Source organism: Ambystoma mexicanum, chromosome 1p (assembly GCF_040938575.1).
Source record: "Ambystoma mexicanum isolate Mex_15411 chromosome 1p, UKY_AmexF1_1, whole genome shotgun sequence".
NCBI lineage: Eukaryota > Metazoa > Chordata > Amphibia > Caudata > Ambystomatidae > Ambystoma > Ambystoma mexicanum.
Genome location: NC_090921.1, coordinates 805,459,739 through 805,476,446, shown reverse-complemented (window position 1 = coordinate 805,476,446; position 16,708 = coordinate 805,459,739). Strand labels below are relative to the sequence as shown.

The following is a 16,708-nucleotide window of genomic DNA, read 5'->3' as shown; positions in this document are numbered from 1 at the left end:
AAAATATATGAGAAATGAGGAAAGTTCCTGGCAGAAGGAATTGTGGTGCCAATGTCAAACTGAAGCCTGCATTAAATGCAATGTGCACAGATTTCACCGGACTAGAATTTGTAACAAACACAGTGTCTGTCTGCTGCACATCCCCAGCGCCAGGCCTCCTGTTGCTCAGTGCAGGGAAGGGTAAAGGGAGTGAGGGCAGGCTTTAAGGAAGGGGTCTGCCTGGCCCATAGAGATTCTACTGCAGCAGCAACAGCCACGACTGTACTTCAAAAATTAGAAATACTTCCAGAAACTTGTTATGCTCAGTCTCCAGGCAAGCATCCTGGTGAGGTTACTCACATGGTGATAATGGGACATGACTCTGACCCAGAGGAAGCCTAGGGATTCTGGGTCCGGGTCCGTGAATCATGAATTGCCAGACTCTGGAAATCAGAGTCTGAAGATTATTAAATGAGATAATAGGGTGATTCCGAATCAGGCCTGGCACCAGGCCCTTTCAAGCTATCCAGTTCGAATGGGACTCTACACTTTTTTGGGGTCCCCTTCGAATTTGACAAGAAAGCTTATTATTTTTTCTTAAGTGGTCATTTGGGGGTTAAAACTTCCATGATGGCTGCCTTTCTTTGTTTTACTATGCAGAGGCCAGTTTACTTGTCCACTGATAATCTGTAGTGTTACCATCCGCTATATTGCAACATCTATGGTTTGCCACAGGATGAGGTCACAAGGTGTAGTGGAAGGTATGCCTATATGCCATAAAGAAGCATTAGTCCTCACAAATTGAAGGCAGGTGCACTTTAATTGTACACTGTTGGCCAAAGACAGACCTTTCCAAAAACTGTTCAATAATCAAAGATGTTTCACCCTTCTTTTAGTTCCTTGGAGTGGGGTATCTAATATGCTGGGAAATTAATAAAGTTCAACAGTGGAACTCATCAAACTATCCAACCTTAAAGCTAAAACCAGGGAAATCACTCATTCAATTTGCATTAGGAAACATATTCTCCAATTATGATCTGTGCACCCTGCAGCTGCCTACCCTAACAGAAGTCCTTTACCTAGGTTGCTCTGAATTCACCCTACCCATTCCTTATGATACATGGATTTTGTGATCAGATATGTGCTCCTGGGACTATTTTTCAACTGCCCTTTTGCATTTTAAATCCTAAGACTACACCAGATAAATACCTTTTCATTATGATCATATACAAGTAGGTTTTCACAGCTGTAGGTAAGAGGGCCCACAGCCATCATTTACAGATGCCCCCCCTGTATAATGTGTAAGAATGGGCCGAAAAATGGAAGCAGGGATGATGGAGGCTGAACTTCCCTGTGAAACTTCCATTCCATACAGCCGATGCTTGTCCAGCCCTGGTTAATTGGGGTTTTTAACAGGACTTCAGTGAAGGATATGGCCAGGCTGATTGACAGAGGTGGTGTGGGGGCCCTGATTTTATCCAATCTATCAGCGGCCTTCCATACTGTCGACCACCCATACTCATATCCCGCCTGGCCTCCATTGACATTTTATGTCCTGTCCTGGCGTGGTTTACTTCTTTTTTGATTGACAGGGGACAATCAGTATCTTTACCTCCCTTTCTTTCTTCTCATTCTTGTGGCGCCCCCAGGGCTCTGCATTGTCCCCGATGTTATTTAACACCTATGTGCATCCATTGATTAATTCATCCTCTCTCACGCCTTCAGCTGTTACTGTTATGCAGACGACGCTCGGATCCTGGTCCTTTTAGACCAGGGGGAGGTGTCCTCTCACCTTTGTGACTGCCTGGCAGCTGTGGGAGACTGGATGAGCGCCAATTGGCTCAAACTCAACAGGGACAAGACGGAGGTCCTGGTCGTGGGGATCTCTTCCGGGTCCGGCTCGTGGTCCTCGGCCTTCTGGCCACCTTCACTGGGCGAGTTTCCTGTGACTGTGTTGAAAAATCTTGGGGTTTATCTATCCGCTTCTTTATCCATGGCATCTCAGGTCAGTGCTGTCTATAAGACCGGTCACTTTTTACTGAGGGTTCTTCGGAGGGTTCTGCCTTTTCTCCCCGTTGCCTTTCGCCCTCCAGTTGTGTCCTCTCTTATTTCTAGCACACTGGACTATTGTAATGCCCTTTTTTTGGCCCAGCCCTCTGGCGTAATTAACCATCTTCAGTTAATTCAGAATTTGGCGGCCCGGATAGCCACAGCCTTTCCCTATGGTTCTCATATCAGCCCAGTGCTGTGTTCATTGCTCTGGCTGCTGGTAAAAACACAGAATTGTCTTTAAATTGCTATGGGTCCTACTACCGAGCTGAGACTGATTTTCTGTGGGACAAATTCACACCTCATGTTCTCAGCGACTGTCTGTTCATGTCTCCCAGATTCCGCTTCCAAAGAATTGGCGGTCGAGCCTTTTCGGTGGCTGCCAGTAAGCTATGGAATCATCTTCCTCTAACTCTAAGACAGACTACGAATCAGCTGCATTTTCACTGTCTACTTAAAACTCTGCTCTTTTGCTAGTCCCTGGTGTGCTGTTGTGTTGCTGTGAATTTCCTTGCGCCAAGATGCCTTCGGGTAACCGTGCGCATTATAAATATGAATAACATAACATAACAAGGACATGCAGAGTGCTTAGAAATTGAGTGGCTGAAGGCAGTCCTAGTAAGATGTTGCAGCGTGTTTAAAACTACAACAAAGTCATTGGACCTTATTATGAGTTTGCTGGTATCACCAGGATACCGCCAAACGATAATAGTGTTACCGGCACCTGGTCCGGTGTAATGTCCAGCAGATTCCGAGTGCCATATGACTCCATTGAGGAGTTTGATGGCTATTTTTGCCAGTAAGGAGGCAGAATAACCTCCAGCTGTTAGCTGGAGGTCATTCCGGCCACTTCACCGGAATACTTGTGCTTTGCCGTTGTGAAAATGTGCCGGTATTCGGTAATATTGCCATGTAAATACTGCACCGGCAACGTTGTAATGAGGTTGACTAACTCTCGGACGACTGCTTTGAAAAAACCTATCAGGCACTTCTAGTGCAAAGTCTGATGGTAAGGCTTAATTAAAGCGAGCTCAAAGAGTTCCCATGAGGAGAGGTCTTAGGCAGGGAGAGGTTGGAATGGGTGGGAGTGGCCACAGAGATTACCATGGCCCTTGGAAAGTCAATGGGTAGGCTCATAACAAAACAACACCTATAGACTGTGTGTCCCTCCTCATATGTCAATCCTCTCTGTCCCTCCTCATATGCCATTCCTCCCTTTCTGTACTCTATTGCAATAGTTTAGACTTCTAGGTGCCGCACGCGTCACTGAATTGCCCAAACTAAAGAGCAGTGCAGTGCACTTTGGGACCTGTGTTCGGTGCGAGCTGAGGTTTGCAGGTCAGAAACCGTATGGAATCTTTTAGGAGGTAAATTATTTTAAATATACGTGAATACCTTGATTATCCTGCATGACAGAGATCTACTTATGAGTAGGTTTGAGCAGATCTAACAGCTCACAGACTTTTTTCACTTACAACAAAAATGCTAAATCTATCATTTTAAAATGAACATTTTAGGAACACCGATAGAAAGGCATACAGGCTTGGAATTCTATGTGTTGGTTCATAGCTTCAATTCGTCTGCATGACTAAACTGATAGACACATTTCATGTACAATGTCCACAACAAGGGCCCCCTACTGCACTGTTAGGCAGAAACTTGTGCAGTTCCCTTAGGGACCACTGCAAAAGGCTTAGGTCTACAGGTGTTGGCAGTAAACCCAATTGGTAGCAGTCTGTACCACACAGATTTACCTGGTAGCTGTGGCTGAGCGGCCAGACTTCTCTCAAGAAGAGTTAGACAGTATATAGAGTATAAAATAGGTACAGAGATACAGTAGCACAAGTAAACACTGACCAGAGCGTTGGTATAAAAGTATATAATTATTTATTTAAAAATACACTTGTAAAATACACTAACACTAATATGGCAAGCAAGTTCAAACACTGTCACTATCAATATATATACATCCCTGATTACTTATTGAACAAGTCTTAGTTAAAACACCACTTATTTGCACACAGAGGTGAGCGCTTAACCTAAGATGGCACTCCAATAAGTTAGTTAAAAAGGGAGGAAAAAGGCAGAATTAGGAAAGTACACAATACCAACACTTTAAAAAGAACCACAGCAAGTCAGACAAGGCAGAGTCTACTGTTAGAGCAAGAAAGTTCATAGGCCAGGCCCACTCTTGGAGAGAGCAAGGCGGAATGTGTCCAAATCACACAGTTGAATAATACTTTAAAAAGTCTTTGCACATAGTTCAGAAAGGGTTGGATCAGTTCAGAAAAAGTTAGTTAGCAGGTCCCAAGTCACCCCAGGATAGAGAGTCAAGGATTTACTGGACACCTTGAACAGTCTGTTGCAAGGGAGACCAGGCGGGTCACAGTACCTGAAATGGTGAGAAAGCTCCAGCGGGGGCAGTTGTTCCTGGCAGCGGGCGCAAGTCAGTGCTTCATCCAGGGGAAGAGAAGATCTCAACGTGGAGGAAAGCTGGAGGTCGTTGCACTGCCAGGGAAGAAACCAGCCGCAGAGTTTCCCGGTTAAAAGGTACTACCCTTTTATTTGCGGTAGTGGTGAAGCGTGGCTATCCGGCCGCCGGGGTGCTTGGCACGGGCGATTTGACCACAAAACGATCCAGGAAGGCGAAAAGAGGGCAAACTGGTTATCCCCACCAGCTCAGAGGAAGAAGACTCTCCGGGATGAAGATCTTCTCTGTCGTTGGGAAGTGGTGAGACGGTTCAGCAGGGCTCCACCGGTGGTGTCATTGTTGCAGGTCGGCTCAGCTTCTCCCTCTTCGGATTCTTTGGTCCTGTGGCGACTACTGAAGTTCCAGTCCCCAAAGCCCTGCTTTTATGCAGAAAATCCCCATTCATCAGTCCTAGCTGTCACTCAACCATGTTAAGTGGTGAGCCGGGCGGCTCACCACTGGGCCACTCACACAAGAGTGCGACTTGAGTTGCAGAGGCAACTCAGTCCAGGGTGCCTAAACCCCCTTCCCACACATCCTGTAGACCCAGACAGAGTGGCACCACTTTTGGAGGCTTCTGTGTAGAAGCCTGCCAAAAAGTGGAACAAAGGGCTCAACTTGGGTTGGAGTTACAGAGGCGAACACAAATGCCATTTTAAAACCGAGTCCTGGCAAAAAGACCCAACCAGGGAATAAATATTAAATAAATAACCCAGCGGTATCTTTAACATTGCACCAAAAAAGTGGTGCGTTTTAAATGAATGGGAAAATCCCATAGGAACTATTCCGGTGGAATATTTGGCGTGGTAACCACTGCCACCAGCCAGAAACTCGACGAGGGGGGACTGCACAGTGCCCCCTCGAAAAACAGATGCAGGGGCAATCTAATTACCCCTACCAGTACTTCCACAATGTGATGGTTTGTACTGGTTCTGTTCACAATTTAAGACTAGTAAAGTCAATGGTGACTTTACATGCCCTGGGAGACAGTAGTCGGGCCCAGGGTACGGAGTCTATGTTTGGGGGTCACTATGACACCCCTGTGTTACTGCACTGAGGGTGCTGTGTAACACACATACCAAAAACCACATGAAACCCTATGGAGTAAAAGACCCCACAGCCCATAAAACACATTACAAAGTCAAAGGATATCTCAAATCATGTCTAAGAGTGGGAGAAAAAGAGTCTCACTCTTAGCAGGAGAAATAAAAAAACCCCAAAAATCCAGCAAAGCTGCTTGGGGACTCACTAGGTTTGGGAAATTAGCCTTAACAGAGAATTCTCCCTAACACGCACATTTCTGATTTATATAGGGAAGTTCCAACTGTATAACTTGTTTTCACCCAGGAACACATAGTGAGGATTGCTACACAGAAATAATGCAAGTTTAATGAGACATGGCTGAGCAGTTTAAGCATATCTCACAATTCACCCCAGTTTTTAAAACCCTTGGACCAACATACAGGCCCCCATCAAGCCACATTTATCCCAAAGAACTGAATGGAATCAACCTTCCAGGGTTTTACCACCATCCTCCAAAACATTCTTCTTCTACATTGACTTCAACTTGATTACTTCTTGCTTCTATTTTGTGGTTTTCTGTCCCAAGCTTTTTAAATTAATGTCACAGCATGCTCTCTGGATGTGAAGTGGTCTAGGAACCCGCATGGTACATTTTGGATTTGCACTAATTAAGGAATCACAGCACTGCGTGTCATTTCTTGCTATGAATCCATTGTTTGAATATTTCACTTGCTCATGCTTTATGAAATAACATGCACTATTTCAATAACTTTTGTACACAGGGAGATATCGTCTGCGCACGCCTCCATTTTGACCTCGAGAATCTTAAGAGCAGAAAGAAGCAGAGGGACCGGGGACAGGAAAATATGACTTGCCATCTGCATAATTTCATTACTGGAACCTCCTCCTGCAAGAAGAGCAAAAGGACATAAAAGTCACAAACATGACGTCATTTAAAGACTGAGTTTTAGGATTTTCCATAACTTCGGTCATCCAGGAGTTTAGCATTGGTTTTGCTTTGATGCTAAGAGCTGTAAACCGGGTGCACAGGGTGATCTATAAAGCAAGCTACATCCATAAGATTATACAGACAGATATATCTTTATCCTCATGCCTGCAGAAGGGAGACACACAAGAAAGTTATACTCTCAAATATCTGTTTTAAATTAAAATCTGTAATACTTAGCCAGATATAACTTTTATCTTAATAATAGTTTACTTGTATTTAGTTCACATGTTGAACTTTTACAAAATACATTTTTTACATATATCTAGTACAACAATTTATCATATATCTAAAACATTTTGAAAACATTCTTTAAAATTTTAAAAAGGGATCATTTTAATAAAAAATCTTTTAAAGTATTATCATATTCGTAAAAACGTATTAATTAGCCTCAGATATCGCTTTTTGAACACGGGTGTGAATGATGACATACATTGTTTTTGTATGTGTACTAGATTTGCATTAAGATAGATGTCTGTGTTGTTTAGTAAAAGGTCTCTCCTATGGTTTTATGAGATGTATGAAAGGAATGCACTGTCAAGATTGGGGCAAAATAGGCTCCTTCCATTACATCAAAAAAATGGGGAGAATGTTCCCAATGGGGGGTGTCCAGGCTATGTTATCAGCTATGATATTCACTGTCCGTTGAAAGAGCAGTAACATTAAAAACAAAAAGCCTGATCCGTTCACCAGGCCCCAATAAGCAGGTCACATTTCATTGGTGTGAAGATGCCTTATATGGTTCCCCTGTGGCATTGCTACTCATCTGTTCACTGAAAGAGACGCGCTACATAAGGATATTCACAGACGCTAATACGCTGTCAATTCAAAACTTAACAATGGGCACTGGAGAAAGGAGCTCCCAGTCCCACCCATCCTTCTTGTACAAGTCTCATTGAATTGGCACTTTTACCTGCTGCACAGGACAGTGCTTGTCACACACCTCTCACCTAGCAGAATCACCCGAAAGGCCCTGAATCCAGCCCCTTGCCACACCAAGACATGCTTCACCGAAAGAACACATGTTATGCTTGCAGATAAAACAATAGCTTTTTATCTAACGCGTTGCTCTAGAAAAAGCAAATACATTTAATAAACAAGTGGTGGGAGGCACTCACTAAACGTGTTGAGATATGAAGATTTTACATGACTCATAATGGATATTGCCAATTCTTTTTTAATATTGTCCCATGTGAAAAGTGATATCTGAGCATTCTTTGGATTGCCCGTGTGATATGTGAAGGCGCAGAGATCGGACGCAGAGTTCAGTATGCTTCAGCGTGTCTGGTGATTTCCCTGTGAGAGGAGCTGCAGCTACACTTGGTCTCTAAAGAACACTGTTTCCTTAATTGTAAGGAACGCCTTTAAAAGGTCATTGTGAGCGCGGAGCGCGGCGTGGAGTTCGGAAGCAGAGTTCAGTCTGCTTCAGCGTGCCTGGTGATTTCCCTGTGAGAGGAGCTGCAGCTACACTTGGTCTATAAAGAACACTGTTTCTTTAATTGTAAGGAACGCCTTTAAAAGGTCATTGTGAGTGCAGAGTGCGGTGTGGAGTTCAAACACAGTTTTCAGTCTGCTTCAGTCGCTCCAGGCCGCTCAAAACGCTCCAAAGCTTACCAGCAAACGACTTAAAGGACTTAAACTACAACAAACTACAGCAAAATGGTGGCCCTTTGTTCGCTCCCGGGGCGCTTACGAGACACAAATCATTGCCCCCTGTGGAGGTAAGCACACCATGTGATGTTTTGTATATTATCGTCCGACACACCAAAAAGAAATTCTCCGTCATTAGCGTCCTTAGCATTAGCAAGTCTAAGTAAAAGTGAAAGCATAAAGCAAAGCGAAGCTGAACAGAATGTTGGTGGTGATGCAATGCCTTTGCAAATAGCATGTCGCGAAGCTGGAACTGTCACAGCGTGTATCTCTCTTGGGGAGATTGGGGCTCCGCAGTTTGATATAACGGATTCTGACCTATTAGCAATGCGGATGCCATTTGAGCTTGCTTTACAGAATGACACTTGCAATGAGGAACAACAAGCTTCAGGCCAAACAGAAGAGAAAGGAGTCAATGGTTTGACATGCAAGCCGGCAAAATATCTATTTCCACTGCGAGGTTCAATGGCGCCAAAGCAAACCACACAATGTGAACTCCAGTCGGATATGAGACAGCGGAAAGTGCTTGTTCCCAAAGGGGTGCAGGCAATGAGGAGAGCTTTGACAATACATCAAAATTAGTAACTATGGAAAAAACAAGCCTGAATGTGAAAACATCATGCCATCGGGAACGAAGGTGAGCTCAATGGTAAACACGGCCAAGAACATCATAAATTTAGGTGGTGATGGAGAATCACCAGAGAATCCGAAAATTGCTACCGTACAAATGCCCAGCTTGGAAGCACGACAAAGACATGAAAAGGAAACTCCTTTCAATGAAGATGCGGCGTGCAAAGCGCGCTTAACAGAAAGGTTGAAAGCGGATTTTCTATTGATGAAAGAGCGGCTGAATGATAGCTTCATACACAGACCGGCAAACATTGTGGAAAAAGGTAAAGTAGTCATGCATCCTGAACAAGAAAGTCGAGCAGCAATGACAAGTACTCCGTGTGGGATAACGCCAACAACAAAGTTGCCTCAAACAATACACAGAGAAATGACAAATGGTCATTTTGATAAAGAAGAGCCAGAGGGAAACAGTAAATGGGAGAGACATACATCATGCCTGTTGGTCAAAAGAATGTATAACACCAGCAAGACACTCCACAGCGAAACAAGGGGGGACTGAAAATGAGTCAAACAATCGAGGAAGCGTATCGATTGCTGCAGGCATCCAAATACATAACAACGTGCTAGTGGCTACTTTAATAGCTCTCATCGCGTTCACGAAGCTATATGAGTCACTCAATGAGGCCGTAAAAGATCAAGGCACATTACTGGCGGTAGTAATAAATAAATAACAAGATCTAGAAAAATTCACAAAGCAAATAAATCAAAGGCTTGATTATGAGGCAGAAAGGTTAATGAAGTGGCAATCACGTTTAAGTGATTTAGTGCGGCACGAATAGGCAGAAAAAACAGACCTTATTGAGGCAGTAATCGAATGTACAAAACGGATGAGGCATAACACCAATACATCAAGAGATGCCCGAAACAATGGTGAAAAAAGATGCTGTCAGTTAGAATGCTCAAAGGTCCCAGGTGATACAGTCATGGCAGCTGGCATGACCTCAAACAATACTGCATATAAAAAAGGCAACGGCGGCAGAAATGGACAAGAAATAACAATGATAAGGCCAGTGAGCGAGAAGGTTGGCGAGGAAATAATTCTGGTAAACACGTCACAAGCTCAACTTGGGCCCAAGACAGCAAATCAACAGTTAAATGGAGAAAAAGTGTCCTCATTACAAATTGAGAAACTGGAGGCTGAAAGACAAAAAGAAAAACAGCCGACGCAAACTGTACCTAGTGGAGTATTGACAGTGGTGGATTCCGATGTTCGGATCAGACAACAAATTGAGAATCCCAACGTTGCTCGGAAAACATCCTTTGGAATCTTCACCAACATGGCAAAAACTTTTCCAGCGGCGAACAAATCTAGTTCTAAAAAACAAGCAAAAGACAAAGGTCAAACAAAATGGAAGACCCAAAAAGTAATTTAAAAAAAAACACGCTCAAATGAAGCAAAAAAATTAATTAGAAACTTGTCTACGCCTCAGAGAATAGGATTGTTTGAACGAAAAGACAATGAATTAAGACAGGAAAAAAGCTCTGGAATGAAGCAATCAGACAAATCAAAAACAAATCAAAAACAATGGATGTTACAAATCCAAACAATCGGGCAAGAGTTGAAATTGAAGAGGCAGAGGACACCAGTTTAATATCAGTAATTGACCCCTGTGAATTTTCAACATACTCAATTGAAGAAGAGGAGGGGCGAGCGGATAAGACTACTGGATCAAAACGCTCAGCACTTGAGTCAAGTGTGAATGCCACCCAATCTGACTTAAATAATCATAAAAGATGAGGAGGCTTGGACAGTGATGCAACCCTGAAAGCAAACAGTGGACGCAAAAGATACTGACCAGCGGCAAGGAATTAAATCCGAAGTTGCAACCAGAACACAGCACTGGGGTTAATCAAAAGGGAAGTATGTCTGCCCTAAAATTAAATCCAAAACAAACCAAAGCACAATCACTGAAAGCAGAACAAGATTTGAAGAAAGTGGGTCGGCATACAAACAATCCTACAATACTAACCAGCTGGAAATTGCAATTAGAAAATATCTTGAAGGAAAAAAACTAAGTGAATTTAAATAGAAGTAACATAATGACCTTACTTCACACAATTCCATCACTTCGGACTATAAGATCAGCAGACATTTCAATTGTTGAATATGTCTCAGAGAGTCACTCGGGGGTGATTCTACACACAGAGTCAAAACTAATTGCAAAGTCCTTATCCGATGCAAAAGAAGAGCTGTTATTTTATGGATTTAAAATAAAAGCTTACACTGAGTCAGAACGAACACAAGATCTCGCAATGACGGCATCAGCCACTGAGGATACGAATGAGAAAAGACGAAAAGAGCTATGGGCCCACTTTAAAGCAAATCTGTCATCGCCAAACAATAATAAGAAATTGGTGAGACAAGACAGTAGTCCGTGTGCAGCTCAAAAACATTGTGGAATGCACCAGTAGCATACACAAAAGGAAACTGACTTCAAATACACCCTGATCTCATGGAACACCAGGGGTTTTGCCCATCTATTTGAGGAGGGCTGTGAACAAATCAGCAAAAACTTTATAATCTGTTTACAAGAAACCTGGCTGAGGGAGGTCCCAGTACAAGACAGGTACTCGGTGTATTTGAATGCTGCGGGGAAAAATCGATTTGGTCGTCCTTTTTCTGGTCACATAACAATGATCCAACATAAAAGCAATTGGGAGGTGCTCAGCTCGGAAAATCCAAACTTGTTTGTACAAGCAACAATCCTACAATATACTGATGGAATAGACAGCAGACCTCAACAGCTATTGATTATAAATACATATTGGAACTCAGCAATGATCTCCACAGGAAAATCTATCATGGCAGTGAACTCAATAATTGATGATTAATTGATGATTACCTATTAAAGTTTAACAATTTAGGAGTAATTATTTGTGGTGATCTAAATTACTCCTGGTTGACGAAAACAAAGACCTTTTAAACAAGGATATAAAGAACCAACCAGTGTTGAGAGAGGATAAAGGTCAAAGGTGGGAAAGTGAGTTATTAAGCAGAGATTGTGAAATGCTAAATGGCTGCACTCGAGGTGACATACTAGCTGCTGACACCTGGCATCATGGCACAAATAGGAAAACTCTAGATTACATCTGGGCATCTCGTAACTTAATAAATAAAATAGAAAATATAAAAACAATTGAAACAACGAAAAATGATCATTATGCTCTAGTTGTAACCTGGCAGTGGAACATTGGAAAGGTCCCATTAAGATATCTTGAAAAAGTGATCATCAACAGCGGAGCAAACAGATTACGGATTCAAGCGAAAGAAATAAAAGTGTTGACTTCAAATCTGTTCACAAATGGAGTTTCACAATCAGAAGTTAATTACTCCCCGCTATTGTTGCAATTTAAAGTAAATCAAGCTAATTGCAAATGCTACAATGAAGAACACAAACAAGAAAAGCTTTGACGAAGGACGTGAATTTAATTTAAAAATCACGCCGACCTAATCCGGCTTTGAAAATAAAAAAGAGACACCAGCAATATTGAAACTGGAAGAAATCCTTTGGATTGCTCCGAGACCAAGAAAGAGCGAAAAATATGTTGGGCCTAATTGCTAAAAATGCACTCGGAGAGGAGAGGTGCGGTAGTGGTCCCGGTATTTAAGGAGGGCAATCGTGCTGATCCAAGAAACTACCGGCCGATTCCCCTCCTCGACATCACAGGAAAGATCTTTGCAACTTTCTTACAAGAAAAATTAACAATATGGGCTATAAATGCGAAGATCGTGGACTGCCGTGAGACAGAGTTTACAATAGGAGTTGGTGTGGAACTCAGTTTGCTTCTCCTAAATATATTAAAGTTGGAGGCTTTGAAGGGGCGAAAAAAGCTATTCCTCGCCTTCATAAACTTAAAACAAGCTTTCGACTGCATAAACTGACATCTGCTATGGGGTAAACTACAAAACTGATGTTGTCTAAATGAGCTTCTGTCCCCATTGATAGCTCTATACTCTAACACCTCAATTCAAGTCCGTTTTAATGACCAAGGCAATTTAACGGATGAAATACAAACAAAGAAAGGAGTGAAGCAGGGCCGTCCGTTGGCAGCTCTATTGTTCAAATTGTATATTGCAGATTTGCCAAATGCATTGAAACACACGAGATGCTTTCCACCACAAATAAATGACCATAACCTCAGTTACACCATTTATGCCGATGATATTGTACTCATCGACTCTACTCAAATTGGGCTTCAGAGACTCGTGACTGCTCTCTATGGTTATTTAGAAATCAATGACCTGAAAATGAATGTGGAGAAATCCAAGATCATGTCTTTCGGTCCAAAGACCCAGAAATGCGAGAAGACTTTTAAGTGGTCAGCCGGAGGCAAACAGTTAGAAGATACTAACTGTATACATTATTTGGGGGTGCTGTTCAACACCTCGATTAGAGAATGGAGTTGGACCCAAGCTCTGTCCACTCGAATGCAAATGTTTGTACTACAAGGTGCAAAATTACATACCACATATGGAAATTTTTCATTAATTACAATACGATCTCTCTATTTACAAAAAGTAGTGCCCTCAATAACTTTTGGAAGCCAAGCTGGCTGGAATATCAACGCAAACTTATGATGTCAACTTGAGGGGCAATTCTGGTGGAAGGTGGTGAGAATTCCGAAAAGTGTGTCAATGATAGCAATTCGATTCGAGATAGAAATTGAATCACTGTATGGAACAGTTCTGTGGAAATCCATTATGACATGGCGGAAAATGCGACTAACAATAACTTCGACACCCTATGAGATCTTAAAAACAGAAAATAATAAAGCGGTTCCAGAAATTATATCAATCTGGGAGCTTAAATTGCTAAATATTTTGAAAGAAGCTGATGTGGCATTAGAGACAGTACTAGCAACACCTCAAATAGCAAAGAAAAAACAGAGGTAATGGAATTGGATAATAAACATCGAAAGAAGAGACAAAATGGTGACTACACTGGATACCGTCCACATTTCGTATGGATTAGATGTGATCCAGAAATATTTGGCAAAATGTCCATCCCGGTACCACAGAGACCAGTTTCTAAGACAACTTTTAAACCTTTATAAAACCAATGAAATTAGGGTTTTGAAACATGACAAAAAACACTAAACAATCAATGCAGATACTGTGTAAAAGCGCAGTGGAATCGGTTAAACATTTAGTAGTTGTCATGCCTGTGCCACTGGCGCACACATTGGCAACCATCATGGACTATTTGGAACTCATTTATCTTCATAATACTCTTTGAACAACCCCTATTCACACTTTGGTCCTTAATTTCCATTTGCACGAATTTGGTACTTTCTTATTTAATTCAGTTAACTACATGTACCATAATGCACCTTGCTACAGTTATCAATTCCTGGCTATTCCCATTCATCAGTATTGGAACCACAATCCCCAGAAGCCCGAGCGATCAGTGCTGCTTCCACCTTCTCAGGACCAGAGAGGGAGGAGGAAGATTACCTTCAGGTGTGCTGTCCAGGTGCTGCCAATTAGCCTGCCTCAGTACAGGGAAGGGCTGTATTTAAGCAGCTGCCTGCAGGAGCTCAGTCTCTTGCATTAAGAGTTCCCCCAGCACCTTTTTTGCCTTTAGCCATGATTTGAATGCTGTTCCTGTTGCCGTATTATCCTGCTTCTGATTCCAGCGCTCCTTGCTGCCCTGCTCCGCTGGGCTCCCTGCCTTGCAGCCTGCTACACTCTTCTGCCTTCAGCCCTGGTCCTCTAGGCTCCCTGCCTCGCTGCCCTGCTCCTGTGGGCTCACTCCTTGCTGCCCTGCTCCTCTGGGCTCCCTGCCTTGCAGCCTGCTACACTCTTCTGCTTTCAGCCCTGGTCCTCTGGACTCCCTGCCTCGCTGCCCTGCTTCTGTGGGCTCACTCCTTGCTGACCTGCTCCTCTGGACTCCCTGCCTTGCAGCCTACTACAGTCCTCTGCAGTCCACAACAGTCTGCCTGCACCTTTTGCCATCCGTTACTGCACCTGCTTCCTTGTTTGCAGCCCCTCTGTTTCCTGGCGACTGCTCCCTTACTCTCCTCTGTGTTTGCAACCCCCTGTTCTTGATCCCTGTCCTTCTCTTCCCTGAGTCTTTGGTCCTCCCTTAAGTTATCCATTTCAGTTATACTGTTTCTGTACAGACACCCACAGCTGTTGTTCCCAGCCATGAGCATACAGAGTGGGCTCTTGTAATAGCAATCTGTGCAGAAGGCTGGAGTTTCCAAAGGTCCGTGGAACACTCTTTCCCATTTCTGCATACACCCAAAGATGGAATCCAGTTTGTTTTTACCTTTGTATTCTCTGCCCCTTTTGTTTTTTAGCTACTGTTACCTATTCTTCTTTCTTGTTGAGCTTTCAGCTGTGTGTGATTATCTGTCACCTTACATCAGCACAGCCACCCAAAACCTACCTGGGTGCCCGGTGACACTCTTGACAGAGTGCCATCCTTGACAGTAGTAGAATGTGGAAAAATAACATCTCATCGTTCCACACATCTACAGAAATACACGCCAGTAAATGGAAACATGGATGAGTGGTGGCTCTTTTTAGTAAATGGACAAAATGTGCTTGCAACTTGTGTATTAATTAATTTCATGGGCACAATTCTCGTGGAGAAATGAATTTGTTCTACATGAATGGGAGCTGATTACCTGCGTATTGTCTCTTATGAAGTGTACTTAGTATTAATGAGGTTTAGATGAAATGTATTGAGGTAATGTAGCGAAAAGGTGTGTTGTCTCCTTGTAAAACTAAAGCTACAATAAAAATAAAATTTAAAAAAAGATATGTGAATAGTGATATCTGAGCATTCTTTGGATTACCAGTGTAATATGTGCAAAGTGATATCTTAGCTTTCTTGGGATTACCCGTGTGATATCTCAACATTCTTTGGATTACTCGTCTATGTGACGTATGAATCTAATATTCTTTGAGATACTATTTGAAAACAATATTAACTGCATTTAGGGAATCAATAATGTTCAGAATAAACTGTTTGATCTGAAAATGTTTTGTGGAATGAAGACATTATAAAAGTGGCTATATAAAAGATATTTAAAGGTTTTTCTTGAAATGTAAAACGTTTTTCTTAAAGTGTACAACTGGAACATGCTGGCTGTTGGAATGCGTAATACGTTAAATAAAGTAATATAGCAAAGGTTAATGGTCTATTTAATCTCAGCTCAGTTGACGTACAACTTGTTGTGGGGCCGCTATATACCTATAAAACAGGCCTAATGCTGGGCATATGCTTTGTGCTTGCTTAGATATCAACACACGTATTACATACCTTTAGATATGAGTGTAATTCAGATGCAAGCCAGAATTAATAATATTACATCCTTTTTATGACTCACCTAGCCTTCGGTAGGAGTAGGTCGAGTCTAAGGCAGTTTCTCATGGAAACTTCTTTGTGAATCGGCCCCTTTTTTTCTGGCCTTCCGGGGTGCCGTGAAACAGCCTTCGGATGCCTGGAAGGCCTTGATTCACAAACGCATTCACACCTGGTAGTTACATGCGTTTTCTGATTCATATAGATTTAAAAAAAATTGCCTGCATATGAAGTGCAAGCTATTATATATCTACAGATATGGATCTGGATCACAATGCCAACATATTTCCCTCAACTGTGAGTCCTGGTCAGTTCATTTACCTGAGTGCAAAATTGGAAACCATCCTTTTTCTGCATATCCAAGGGGGCAGTGCAGTACATGGGATCAACAGTAAAAATAAATAAAAACCAATAAATAAAAAGTGCAGACATCAAGTGTCAGGTGCTGATAGGGGACTGTAGGGATACAGAAACAGTCCCAGAGTGCAAAGGTTTCCAGGGGGGCAGTGCAGGTATACATCTGGTGGGGAGGGGACCTGTGCCCAAGATCAGATGGTTGCCAGGTGACCAGTGCAGTTTCAGTTTCAG

At 42.6% G+C, this 16,708-nt stretch overlaps 1 protein-coding gene across 1 annotated transcript in view; it reads left to right on the top strand.

The window, feature by feature from the left end:
* LOC138581118 (uncharacterized) overlaps nt 1–15,941 on the top strand; it is a 99,059-nt gene extending 83,118 nt beyond the window's left edge. The window contains exon 6 of the mRNA XM_069652209.1: nt 6,304–15,941. Coding sequence (XP_069508310.1) covers nt 6,304–6,335 — 32 coding nt within the window. The 3' untranslated portion in view covers nt 6,336–15,941. The remainder of the gene's footprint in view (nt 1–6,303) is intronic.
* Nucleotides 15,942–16,708: the final 767 nt, after the last annotated feature.